Raw genomic sequence first — 14,033 nt, 5'->3', positions numbered from 1 at the left:
TTCTTTACTCTTTACTTGCTATAATGGCAGATGTGTATCATAAAGTTAAGAATATTTAGACAACACAAAACTGTAATTGCAGAGCAGAATCATTTATTTTGAATACCCAGCTCTACAGAGTGCACAAAGAATTTTCTCAGATATGTCTTCATGCCCTTGACATAGAGGTTTGTGAATGTGTATATTGTGTGTTCCCACAGTGGACAGTGTATTTTCAGTTGAAGTCGGGGGTAATGAAACTCAATTCACACTAAGAGAGTTGCAGCCCAATCAGGTGTACCGACTGAGAATAGCAGCTGGAACGGGCGTTGGATTTGGGGTTCCGTCTGAGTGGGCTCAGCACCAAACATTAGCCCATTACAACAACAGCAACCTCAGCATGGGTAAGGAAGACACCAGACACCAGACCCTCATCATTTGTTCAATCCTAAAATTTCTGTTTTCTTTTACCCAGGATCACTTATTTTGCCTCACTTTTGTATCTCACTTATTTTGGGGAATTCATGGAGTTGTGAGAGCGTAAGAAACACTTGGCTCTGTTGTTCTATTGACAACAACATTTTGTTACCTTCCCTGTCAGTTTTTTCCATGTTGTATATGTCAGGTTTGCTTTTGATTGAATTTTTCCAACCTGAATTTTGATTGCCTTTCTAGCATGACAGCCAACTTGTTTTTTCATTATCCCCAAACATGTCAAATTCATATACCCTTTTTGACCTGAAGAGCTGCTTAAACTTATCACATTCACATTAATGACCTGTTCCAGAAATTACACCTACATACTTGAATACAGGCATATTTGTGGATTTAGGCGGTAATCTTTTTCTACAAGCAACATGTCAAAATAAAGCTGCAGTAAAAGTCTGGAGTTCTTGCTCATGTTTTTTTTTCTTTTCCTCTTAACCTTTTCAGTGATCTCTGCCCCTACGGAGCTAAAAGTCAGAGCCAGAGTGAACACACTCAATGTGACATGGCATCCCTTACCCAATCACACACTGGTCTCTGGCTACAAGCTGTCCTGTCGAGAGGTGGAAGCTGATGAATCAGCCAATGGAGAAAGGACAACACAGACCCACACCATCAGGCTCCGTAAGAAGGCCAGGTATCATCTTCTCACCGGTCTGGGTAAGTTGTTGACACAGACTGTAATGTAATGAGGTCTCACCTTGCTTTTGAAAAATGTTTGATAAAATTGAGTTTGCTAGTGTTGCAAACCACAACAGCATAGCCAGCTTTTAGACAGCTTAATTATATTCCAAGCAAAGATTACAATATTTTCTCAGTGTCCTTGCCAGACAGTGTTGTCAACGAATGAAAATAGGCCAACACCTTTCACAAAAAAGTACTGATTAATTATCAAGCATTAGATTCCAAATTGAGGCCAATGTATTCAAATGTAGATTGTAGCACAGCTGCCATTTGTGGTTTTTGAGATACAGGTACAACATCTGGAGAGACCATACATGGATTGATTTAATTTAAATTACATTTAGGGTTTAATAATGGTACAATGCCTTAATTGTCATTTTACCTTGTGCAATGAAATTTGCTACCAAAGTTCATTTGTAACACACATATATGGCTAGAAACATCACATACATATTTTTGTTTTTTATATTTATTTACATCTTTCTACTCTTCAGTCCCTGACCGCCAGTATGAGGTGAGAGTTTGGGCATTCAACAAGCAGATAGATGGAGCAGCTGCTGTGTGGAAGGGAAGGACAGACAAGACTCATGACAAACGTATGATTTCTCTTCTCATGTGTCCATGTATAAATTAATAATTGTCTAGTAAAAAAAGAAATCCACCACCACGATTCAAGCTGAAATGTGTTTGTATGTGTTTAGCATCAGTCCCGCCCATGCGCCCCCCTCCATTACCCCCAAGCAGCATCCAAGCCACGGCCAACAGCTCTACTTCAATCTGGCTGCGCTGGGAGAAACCACGGTTCACCAACATACGAATCATCAACTACACAGTGCGCTGCAGCCCAGCAGGAACCACCAATGCCTCCTTGGTCTCCTATCACACCAGGTCAGAAACTGGATTGAGCTTTTGAAGCTCAATAATATCTATAATGGATATCTCAAAACATGTCACTCTAGTTCATGATAAGTATTTGAACAATACTGTTTCCAGCATAACTTCCTGTGTAACTGTTAATGTAATATATAGCAAAGCCCGTTTGAACAGTTTGTGTATGATCACATCTTAAGTAAACATTTTCAGAAGGAGCATAAAATGAGTTGGGTCAAAAAGAAAAGAAACAAAAAGAAACATTCCTCACACTTAATTGCAGCAAAAAGACATTAAATGTCTTCATTTTGTTTAGTTACATTCATTCTTTTCTGGGGAAGATCCTGTGAGGTCAATTCATTCAATTCTTTTCAAGCTTGAAGTAAACCATATCTGACTAATGGTGTCTGAAGAGCTGTTCACCTTCCCTTTGCATTTCTTAAGATAAAACATTTTATTTTATAAAACTTTTTGTGAGAGGTCTTTTATATTTTGAAGAGCTTTGACTAGTTTCACGATTACCCATCATTTATACAGTGAAAAGCACCTATTATAATGTTGAAATATACTCCACTCCTGCCTGCCATTCTTGGTGTGTTATATTTTTTCAAGAATTATCATAAGTAGGGATATGGAGTTCTTGGGATACAGAGATGCATAAATACTTGCAAGCATCAAACAATATAAAAGGTAAAATATAAAATATAAAAGGTGATACATATTGTAGCCTAGACTGGTCCAATTGATTTAAACAACATATTTTTTTTCTGTCAGTGCAAAATAGAAAACAAACACCACACACTCAGGACTCTCTCCCATGTTTGTGTGTTGCAGCTCTGCTCAGGAGATACTGCTTGGGGCATTGAAGCCCTTCACCCACTATAAGCTGGCGGTGCAGTCTAATGGAGTGGACGTGGTGGGACCCTTCAGCGGCACAGTGGAGGAGTCTACTCTGCCTGACAGTCAGTCTCTGCTGTGCTCGTATCAATGTAGTCAATTAAGTATGACCCAACGATCAAAGTCCCTGAAGATTTCCCTGTAGTATTTATATGTATGTAGAAGAGTGTGGTTATAATCGATAGCAGTGTAGATGTGTGTATCTAAGTGTAGATGTGTGTAAATGTGTGGGAGTACATTTCTGAAAGAGGATAGAGAGGATGCAGGGTCAGTAAAAATTTTTCTGTTTGGATAAAGGTTAAAGAAAAAAGTACTGTGAGTAGTCGTGCTGTAGAAAGTAATTGTGTCTACTCTTAGATTCATAGTTGGTCTTAAAATATTTCACATATTTTTTTCATTGTGTCTGGTAAAATTTATTTCCTTATGTCCCTCATAAAAAAATATTTCATCTTGTTCTGTAAGTGTATGATTCCTTTCAGATTTTATGTCTGATTAGCCGCACTTGATAGGCTGGTAATACCAGTTTTATTCGATTATTTTGGTCTCTAAGAAGAATGGTAAAGGTGTTAAGCTTTTGTTCAGTGTGCCTGTGCATGCAAGTTAGTGTGTACTTATTCGTGTGTGGATCAGTATGTTGGCTGGCCAGTGGCCAGTGGACATGGGAATTAGTGGTTGGCATCGATGGATGATAACTGGCCATAATGAAATACCCAGGTGTAGTGGCTCTCATGCTGGCCAGCAGCTCTGTCTGTCAGCCAAGTAAGGGTGGTAAGTGGAAAGTGGGCTGCTTTTAATGACATTATTACCACCAGTCACCCTGTCACGCTCTCTACTGCCATGTATCATCACCTGAGCCCCAGCCCATTCCCCCATTGCTCTGCTTGTCCCCTCTCTCCTGTACCCAGGTGGCATTGACACGAGGACGCAGATGGTCGTCACACAAAATGTCAAATCCCCCACCAAGACAATATACATTCCACAGCTGTGAGGCCTCATTTCTGGCCTCTAATTACTGACCCAGTCCTCCTCTCTCCTTCAGGGCCATCCACACCTCCTGAGGAGCTGCAGCTGAGCGCGCTGGACTCCTCCTCTGTGCTGGTGAGCTGGCGCCCTCCGCTGGAGCCTAACGGTATCATCATCAGCTACAGGATCTTGTACAGTTGCAACCTCAGCCAGCCTGAGCACTTGTGGGAAAACCTGTCTCGGGATGGTGGGTGTTGCTATTAATCACTGAAATTTTGACTCATATTTTTATTTAGTGGAAGTGCATCTTACCCCTTGTTTCTCTCTCTTTCTCAGGGAGAATTACTAGTGTGGAGGTCCAGGGTTTGTCCAGTGGCACCCGTTACTTTTTTAAGTTGAGTGCATCTACTGAGGTGGGGCCAGGGCCTTATTCACCTATAAAGGATGTTCACACCCCACTTCCGAAATATGGTACGTGTCATGTAGCATGTAATCATGGTCGTGGTGGTAATAATAGTAGTAGTTCAGTAAAGAGACTCAACTTTTAAAAAAGAAATGTTGAAATGTTGAAAATTGTCACAGACTGGCCATGGTTTAAAGATCCAACAACAATTACATAACATTGTAGTCTATTAGTTAGATGGTGACATATTCAGTTTGTTGATGAGATGAACTTTGACAATGTGGCAAAACAGAAATGTATGAAAGAGTTAGGGTTAATTGACACAGTGGGAATGAGAGGCAGGTTGCAGTGTTGCGGTGTCAGGAGGGTTTACAGATGCAAAATCCTTGAGCAGATATGTGTGCCAATAATAGACATTATAATTGAAATAACATTTTTAGCAACCTATCTGAATTCATGCAACAAGATTTAAGTGGGTTTATGTTTTTGTTGGTTCGGCTCTGTAGGTAATTTAGTTTATCTGCAGAACAAAATCTAATTTAAACATTTAAGCTGCCCAGGATACTTCATTATGCATTTTAGATTAATAAGAGACAAATCATATAATTAACAGAACATCATCAGTTCCATAGAGGTTTGATTGCTTATCTTTGGTTCAAGTTTGGTCAAATTCAGATGCCACAATTCAAGATGAAGAAATCAAATCAAATTTGAACTGTTGTTTTTGGACTTTCTAGAATTTTAGTACATTTTCTTTTAGAATACAGAAATTTGACACTTCAATCTTATTGTTTAAACTATTTTAAATCAATTTAAAGTTCAGATTGAAAATGGTTTTGAAAGCAAATCAGGCGACACTGCCTACCTGAACCGCTTGTTTGCTTTTCATTTCAGTGGCCCTATTAACAGGTTAGAGCAGCACATGGAGCATTGCGTCTCACACAGTACTGCAACGGTGGCAAATATTACTACCATTTTTTGCTTTCATAAGCAGACACACACAAGCACGTCATACCTTAACACACGGACACACTTTTCTATTCATGCACATACGTACAAGCACAGCCTCTCTTATTAAAGTTGGTAATGTCCCTGCCAGCAGGGAAAGTGTAGCTCGGCAGGATGCTGTTCTTTCTCTTCTCCTGCTCTGGTGCATTTTGAGGATAGTATTAAGTGTGGACATCAAACGGGTGGCCTCAATGGCGACCCCCAGGGGAGAGCTTTGAATCACTGCTCTCTGTATCCAGCTGAATTGCTGTGAAAAGCACTTTCTTTACTCTCATGTCACTTTGTGTTTAAGCATGCAGTCTCATTATACACTCTTTAATTTCATCAGTCAGCATTTTAGCTTTACCTGTAATTAATAAAATCCCCCTTTGTCTTTAAAAAGAGGGAGTTATGAATACAGTTATTAACTCCCCTGTAATCTAATATGCCTGTCAGACTCATTGTCCTTACATCATAAGAAACACTCCCATCAGAAATTAAAATAATCACTATATGTTTTAGTTTAAGCATTTAAGCATTTTATTTCTCTCTCAGGAGGAATATTGTTGTGTACATGCTATCCACTAGGATATAGTACTTATACTGTACTCAAAGTACTTTTTACCCTTTTATTCACCTATGGCAATAATTGATAGGAATTGTGAGTTTAGGGTCATACATTTGGAATGCCTGATGATTAAATTTCCCAGATGGATAAGGCAGTGAGAATGTGGTTTTGTTTGTTCCCCCAAACCCTTCCTAAATAGACAGAGTAACAGGTTTATTTTGTTCACATAGGCTGTAATAGTGAAGCCAGTGTGTGCAGTGTGAATGGGACTGAGGTGGCAGGTGGGTGGGTGAAAGCTCCTGCCATCTGTTTCCTCTCCTCTCTATGTCCAGACTGCCAAAGATACCCAGCATAAATGAATACCAATGAAGGTTTGCACTCCCTAGTTGAATGTTGCCTCATATCTCTTCACTACTGTTACCTAAATGAAAGAATCAATACATTTTAGTATCTTTATCATGCCTGTGCCAAATAGCATTTCAAACTAGATATGTTATAAGAATGCTTTTATTCTTTAACAGGGGGTTAGCTATGCATCAAATATACTGTAGATACCAGTAATAGATCAGATTCTGGATGTAAACCAATATGGCATATATATTTCTTGGAGGAGCAAACGTGTACTGCAAATGTGTGTTGCCCTGATTGTTGTTTCTATTAATTCTTACATTTTTTTCTGTTGTCTGGCATTTAAACAGAGCTGGACATCCATGCAGTGACAGGCATCATAGTCGGTGTGTGTCTGGGACTGATATGCATCCTACTCTGCATGTGTTTCAGCTTTCGTAATGGCAAATCCAGGTAAGGGAACTCTAGAGTGTCTGAGCTTGAACAGTACCTATACACATGTTACTTCTTTTACTTATCTTGAACTGTTACAGCTAAAACAACACAGGGAACTCAGTCTTCTATAGTGCCCAACTTATATAGGTAGTAACCCTCTCATCTCTGCTCCAAATAGGGAGGTGTCTGGGGGCCTGGACTCCACAGCTGTGACCCCTCAGTACAGGAGAGGGGGCAGTCCTGTTCCCCCCAACCTGGCAGAGTGCAGTGATAGCCATGAGCTGGAGACACTGATGCCCCCAGGCAGCCAAGAGCCTGGTCAGCTGTTAGAAGAGGCCTCAGAGGAGCAGAGCCTGATGGCAATCACTAATCCAGGGGAAGGGGAGGATGCACCTGCACCTGAACCCAAGGTCAAAACCAGCAAAGGGGAAGCTCTTTTCCAGATGGGCCTTGGTGCCTTGCTGTTTTTTTTTTTTTCACGTGTGTGTGATAGTGGGATAATAGTTGTAATTTTGGTATATCCACTGTGTTGTTATACTTACAGGCTGCTTGGAACGGCTCTGTGAGCCATAACTGGGCCAACAGAATCACTAAATACAGAGACACCATAACAGAAGACTCTCCAACACTCATTAATGGAGCTCTCAACATGCTAATTACTGATAACAGCACGGTAAATTAATAAGATTCTTTCTTATACAACCCAACTGCTTAGCTTGCATACTATTTTTACTTTCAAATCTTATTTTTTTTACTATAAACACTACAAGAGAAAAGTCTTTTAGGATGATGACTAACTAATATGTTAAGCAAACCTAATTCTTTCTCAGTAAACAAGGCTTTGTTTTCCCAAATAGAAATAAAGAAAAAAAATGAAATGCTGATAGCAGACTTGCTTCCACACAGTGGACTACACAATGGATGTGCTACCCATGACAGGGACTGTACATACATACATTCAGGGCAGTTACAGATCTAATGTTACTGTTAGGGGGAGGGTTTTAGCAAATAATCCATGTTGATCAAAAGCCATTGAATGATTGAGTTATCTGGGTAGATAAACTAATAAAGCCTGAAATAACAGTAACATTGTTTTGTTGCAGGACTTAGAAGATCGTCTGTCTACATCCCTGTGCAGTAACCAGGTTGAGGCAGAAGTCATTGTTCACTCAGAGCTGTCAGACCCTGGCAGGGAGAAAACAGAGGAGGATAGTGAAAGGGAGAAGTATTCCAACACCACCAGAGGACCCTCATTATCAGAGGAGAGATATTCCCCTTTGAGCCAGCCAAGCCCACCGGGAGAGGAGGACACACTAAACATGAGGGCTCAAAGCCCCTTGAGTCTTCCCTCAATAAAGTTGGTGGCTAACCACAACGGGGAGCTAGAAGCCATGGGAGAACAGCCAAATGCACACTTAGAGCAACAGCAGGACTCAGGGCTAACCAATGGCTTCCATTCCCCAAAGACTGTGTGTCCTGTGCTGAGGTCAGAGCATATGGAGAACGGGGACTCCAGACACTGCCCTTCGGCACCAGGGAAGGCCATCTCTGTTGGGCTGTCCCCTGCCCCCTTTGTCAGCTCCGGCCTTGTCCACTCTACCTCAGCAGCACACAGTTATCTGTGCCCGTAGCCTCTGCATGTAGACAGACAGACATCAGACTGATTTCCGTTCTTTTACATACCCAGGAAGAATCCCTAAGGATTATTTTTATGCACCTCATTATTGGATTCCTTTCTCTTCCTTGCAAAGTTTTTATAGGTACTTTGAATCCATTGTTTAATACGTGTGTATATACAGTATGCATATACAGTATATTTTTAGTAAGAGTACTGTATATGGGTATGCATTCTCTCGCATATTTTCCTCTGGGTTTTCTTTCCTGTCCTATAGGAAAGTAAAAATGTAACTTAACCAAGCAGATGGAAGTGGATTGAAGGAGGCTATTCCCACTGTGTCGCACATGGCTGTGTTCCACTCAGGAATAAAAAAGCCTGGAATGTTTTGTGAGGAGTGAGACAGGCTATCATCATGGATGAGAGGCTCGGAAGTGCAGCTCAGTGGGTCTCCCTGGGCTTCGTCGTGTGGATGCGACTTTACTGAGTGGCACCGAGGAATAAGCCTTAAAAAGTATCTGCACACTCTGAGAGTGCAGAACACCTGTGTGTCTCTCTCCAGCCTCCTGCTGTCTCAGGGTCCACACACACACACACACACACACACACACACACAAACACACACAAACAAACAGAAAGCTAAAGTACAGCTAATTCCATGGTACATTACGGTCACCCATAAACACACATTTACACACACACATTTCCTGACTGGAGTGTGGAGGTCTCAGGTGCCTAATTATTGTAGGTACGTTTATAACCTCTGTATATTTCTATAGATGATTATATTCAGTACAAATAAAAAACACATGTCAACATGAATGGAAAAAAAAAACACTGTAAAAAGATGTGGTGTATACAGATTTGGTACACATGAAGTATTCTTTTCCAAAATGCCATATATCCATGTGAGATTTTGTAAACCAGGGACTCTCAGTTGAAAAGTAAAATATGGTTTTGCTATATTTGTCGATGATGGATATCTCATTTTGAAAACAAAGTATTTACATGCTCATGTTGATGTTGGTTAATTATGTTGTTGGGAGAACTAGAGGAGATGTTACAATAACTCATCTGTAGATCACTCTTCTGGTTTGGCTCCCATTTAGGGATGCACCAATATGAGATTGTGCCATTAGGTGTCCATTTAAACTCAGTATAATCATTTTTATGTGAAATGCTTGCCATGTTTTTAATTCATAAGAAATTCACCTTGACTCTACAATCTGATTCCAGCTGTATGAGAACATTTCTACAATGTTCTACTCTGCCACAATACCAGAAACATAAGATGATTTGAAATTTCTGCATGTATCAAATAGGAAAGGAGTCTGATGAGAAAAAAATGAATAAATGTGCTCAGATTTTTTTTATTTTACAGTAACAGTTTAACGTATTCTTTAAGTCATTCAATCAGATTTCTTTCCATAATTGACTGATACATGAAGCTGAGTAAGTCAGCATTGGTTTTGGCAGTGTAAAAGGGGAACTGGTGCATCCCTACTCCTTATCAACAACACTACCTCATTTCTTTTCAGGATGGTTTCAAGTGTGGTTTTATTAGTTTTATGTAACTAGCACCTTTTTAAGATCTCTTTCTTAAATTGTCTGATTTTACAGCCTTTGGTATTTGCAGAAATAATCGTCCGACACTGACTGTACGTTCTTGTGTTATGTCAAAGAAACTTACATCGCTTTAGTACATTGCAGCTTCCTTTCAAACATCTAAAACATTGTGTCATTCAGTATTACGCTACTATTCATTCATTCACAGTAGAACTAATGGAAACTACTGACAAGGAACATATTAGGTGCTGCAATGTGACACATGTGACACTGCAGACAATGTGTTACTGCAACCTCTCATCTGCAGGTGGCACAAGTGTTAAAATTATAGCAGCTTTTACATTCTTTGCCTGTAGGAGGCAGTAATTGACATGTCTTTACTCATGAGAAAGAGTGAGATTGTGAGTTAATCAACAAGCTGCTTCCTTTAGGTGCTTCACATTAAAAAAGACTATACTAAGGATGCTAACACTATACTTTATCCTAATTCATTTAACTCAGAAAGGGCAAGGATTACTCTGTATGAGAGTGATATAAACTATATGATCCTATGTCGTACAACTTTGTGATTCTGAGATAATGGCAACTTTGTCAAGGTTCGGATCATTAGTTATAGTGATATTAATAATAATTTCCACCTTCAGACATGGACAGAATTACGCAGAGCATAGCCTTGTCGTATATGATGTCTCATTTTCTCTCAGGTGGCTTTTTTTCTGGTCATCCAGCAGTGAAAAGGGAGTGGAAAACCTTTTCTGTCCTTCCCATATATCAACTCATGTCCATGCAAGTGTCAAGATCTCACCAGCTCAACTCAGTAACATCAGCAGAAATGTAAATGTTTCCTCGTGACAAAGTATGAAACACACTGAATATGTTTCTCACCAACATAATGGTATTGTCTCAAAACTTCTTGATTATTATTATTTTTTTTTTTTTTTTTACAAATGCATGGTTTGTACCTCAAAGAGATTTATTTTTTTAGCCTTGCTATGTATGTACTTAACATGATTAACATGTTGTTTTACTGCAATAGCAGTCATATAGGGACAGAAGTGAATGTGTTCTTAGCAAACCTGGGTCAAACATTGATTGGATTTTGGAGGTGAGTGAGTGGGCTGGGCCACATAAGTATAATTCAGATCAGTTACAGAAATGTATGAAATACCTTCTCATTAGACTTTACACATGTAGGGCACTCACTGGAGCATTTAACGGCAAATTCATTCCCATGGCAGGAAACTTGTGTTGCTGAGGTTTAATTTGTGGCCACATCTTGTACCACAATTAGTGATGTCAGAGCAGGTTTCCATCAGCTGTTAAACATGAAACACTTGCTGTGACATCATTGATTTGGGTGATAATTTAAATGTAAAGCAAACAATGCAACTGCAGTTTTCTGTCCTGTGGTTTGACGACCATCTGCCCTATATATGCAGAGTGATAAAACAAACCACCAAGACTATGCGTGTATATTTTTGATCCAGATTCTTTACTGGCACTGTTCTATATTGATACTGTTTCTCGTCATCCTCAAAAGCCTATATGTCCAGAAAGAAGCGTAATATTCTCAAAAGCATTCCAGTTTGATATCTTAAACATACCTCTCTCAGTCCAGGTCAGCCATGATTACCCATGCTACCTTAAGAAGAGATGTGCTAAAACCCCAGACTGTGTTCCTCCTGCCCTGATAGGTTTCATCCAGACCTGGGTTCAGTTCTTCCATTCACTAGCTTGGAGTGAAGTGGGTGGGTGGAGCGGGTGGAGGTCACTGAAACAGACATTAAGATAGACTTTAAAGTAAGTTGTCAGTCACAGTGACAATGAAAATGACTTTTCAAGTATTTTCTTTTGATTGTTTATAATTTTTGAGTATAAAGTTTGTGGAGTTGGCTTTCACCCAGCATGGTCCTTTTCAAAAGAAAACAGCCATTCACCCATCGACTATTAAAAGTGTTCCAAAATATTCTGTGCAGACAGACCAGAGTCATTTGGCAATCAAGTAGATTTAGTGTACAAATAATGCGCTGTGTTTCTCTGTCTACACCACTGCACCAATTTCCACTGATGGACATTCAACACATTTATAAATGAATTGATTTATGGCAGTGAGTTGCAGTTCTTTTGGATGGTATTTGGTTAAGCAAAGACACTATCACATCTGTGATGCAAGAGTTAGATTTTATGATAACGCCGCAATCGAAAAAGATTTTAGTTGGACATTGAAATAGCACCGTGTAGACACATAGTTACACTATTTAAAATCTTTTTCACCCCCACTAATAGTTGAATTTCAGAGTTCAGTTGAATCACACTGATCTCTCTGTGTTTTAAGTCTTGATTCAGTTTTGGATTCAAACGGTGTGTGGAGCTGACACAAATGATCGGAAAGGGGATTAGCAAAGAAACCTGCCTCCAGCATAAAGGATGTATGCTTTCCTTAAAGAAGATCTATTGACTCATTTAACCACTCTCTTATGTAACTTTTGTTGGCCTGAACAATCAGATTTCTTTGGAGGAAAATGACTCACACTCTCTCATTTTGTAGAGATGATAATTACTTTGATAATTGTGTTTATTGCATCCTCCTTTGTAAGGGTTTTATTAAACAGTATACCTCATGGTGGTAACTTGTTGATTTGATTCGGATCAGTTCCTTGATACTGCACATTTTGTAATGAGTAGGACATACGTAATCATCCTGTTGTTATGTGAGCCAGGTTTTTCATAGACAGGACTGACTCTTTTGTTTTACCTCATTGAGAGTTTTTACTCATTTCAGTGGCCTGGATGGTTTAGTCTTGTGGTGACGGGGTAAATAATCGAAGGGAGGAGGGGTCAGTGGAAGTCACTGAAATTGATTTTTACGTTGTTATTCTCCAATGGTAGTTATGACCAAGCTTTTAAAAAGACTTTAAAGCATGGGTACACTCAACTGGTGCTCATGCTTCAAACAAAAATCATAGGACAAAAAGCAAAATTGTGTCTGTGTATTCTGCTGAATAACTGCCTAAGAGTCACTTTTGGTAGAGTACCACTTTAACACAACCCAGGCGACTGAAGATTTAGGCATGGAGAAGGGCTAAAGGGACATCCTCCCCAGGCAGATCATACCTCTCACTATAGGCAGTCATTTAAAAGTCTTCTCTACTCAGGTGCCCCATCTTTGCATAAAAATTGTAGAGGATCATGCCAGCATATCCAGCTCAGATACATGTCATTTTTTTGTCAAACAAAGCCTCATTTTGTTTTTTGAAAAGTAAAAATCAAGGAAACTGTTATGCATAGATGATATTTGGTTTTGTACAAATCACTCAGTGTATTTCTGTCTCTCTGCCTCTTCTCTGTACATTCTGGTGCTTTGTGGTGAGCTGCTTCGTCCAGTGATGTCACATTGTTGTGCATTTTTTTGTACGCCTTCTTCCCTAGATCTGTGTGTAGCAGCTCAGTTGTGCTTCTCAGAATGTGTAAGCACAGACTCTGTGGTCAGGTGCCACCAGAGAGCCTCTGAAGCTACTCAGACACCTTTGTAATCATTGTGTGCTGAACAAGACCTCATTCATGTCAAAAGATGCTACTGTACTTAATAGAGCACTTAATAGATTAGCACTTCTTCTTGGGCCATGAGCAACTTTGGACTGTCATCTTTACATTTCTAGAAGTGCAATTTTCTTGGTCTGTAAATCGACAGATGGATTAATCAGCATCATGATTTGTGATAGAAACGTTGCTTGTTCAGAGGAATCGTCAGAGGATAGGTAGTACTTGTGGTTTGTAGAAATATTTCCACTGTGTTACGATATGTGAAAATGTCAAAACTCACAGATACTCTCAAGATGTCTGTGGAAACTACTCTTCTGTAAATAAACCTCAAAGAAATATGAAAGTAAGGCTTGGTGTGTCTTTCTTTTTTTTTTTTAAATATCTATCTTATGTATTATTCCACCTAACATCCTTTTTTTTAAATTTACATTCCCAAAAATGACATTTAAGATGTCAGGGAGGTAGGCTTCTTGGCTTTTTTCTTGTCACATTCCAATCATTTTGACTTTTATGTTATACCCTTGTGTATGATATATTGTGCTGTGCTGGTTTGCTTTCATAGATTAAAATAATCTCACCTTCTTTAACTGTGGGAAGGCGGTTAGAAAGGGGCCCGTTCAGCTGTAGATATAAAAGAAATAATGTAAAACCATAGTATGTGCTTCCTGTAAAATTAATTCAATTAAAGA

The 14,033-nt window shown here is 39.4% G+C and overlaps 1 protein-coding gene across 2 annotated transcripts in view; it reads left to right on the top strand.

Moving 5' to 3' along the window:
- igdcc4 (immunoglobulin superfamily, DCC subclass, member 4) overlaps positions 1-13,676 on the top strand; it is a 45,324-nt gene extending 31,648 nt beyond the window's left edge. Inside the window, exons 10-20 of one of the 2 annotated variants that reach the window (XM_019278910.2) lie at positions 201-383; positions 913-1,125; positions 1,644-1,745; positions 1,851-2,037; positions 2,854-2,981; positions 3,956-4,126; positions 4,216-4,350; positions 6,536-6,638; positions 6,799-7,030; positions 7,165-7,293; positions 7,724-13,676. In XM_019278910.2, the coding sequence (XP_019134455.1) occupies positions 201-383; positions 913-1,125; positions 1,644-1,745; positions 1,851-2,037; positions 2,854-2,981; positions 3,956-4,126; positions 4,216-4,350; positions 6,536-6,638; positions 6,799-7,030; positions 7,165-7,293; positions 7,724-8,251 (2,111 nt within the window). In that variant the 3' untranslated portion in view covers positions 8,252-13,676. The remainder of the gene's footprint in view (positions 1-200; positions 384-912; positions 1,126-1,643; positions 1,746-1,850; positions 2,038-2,853; positions 2,982-3,955; positions 4,127-4,215; positions 4,351-6,535; positions 6,639-6,798; positions 7,031-7,164; positions 7,294-7,723) is intronic. The other variant, XM_019278911.2, reaches the window with a different exon arrangement.
- Positions 13,677-14,033: the final 357 nt, after the last annotated feature.

This window comes from Larimichthys crocea, chromosome VIII (assembly GCF_000972845.2).
Source record: "Larimichthys crocea isolate SSNF chromosome VIII, L_crocea_2.0, whole genome shotgun sequence".
In the NCBI taxonomy this organism is placed as follows: Eukaryota; Metazoa; Chordata; class Actinopteri; family Sciaenidae; genus Larimichthys; species Larimichthys crocea.
The sequence above is the reverse complement of the archived record's forward strand: the minus strand, read 5'-3'. Positions and strand labels throughout refer to the sequence as shown.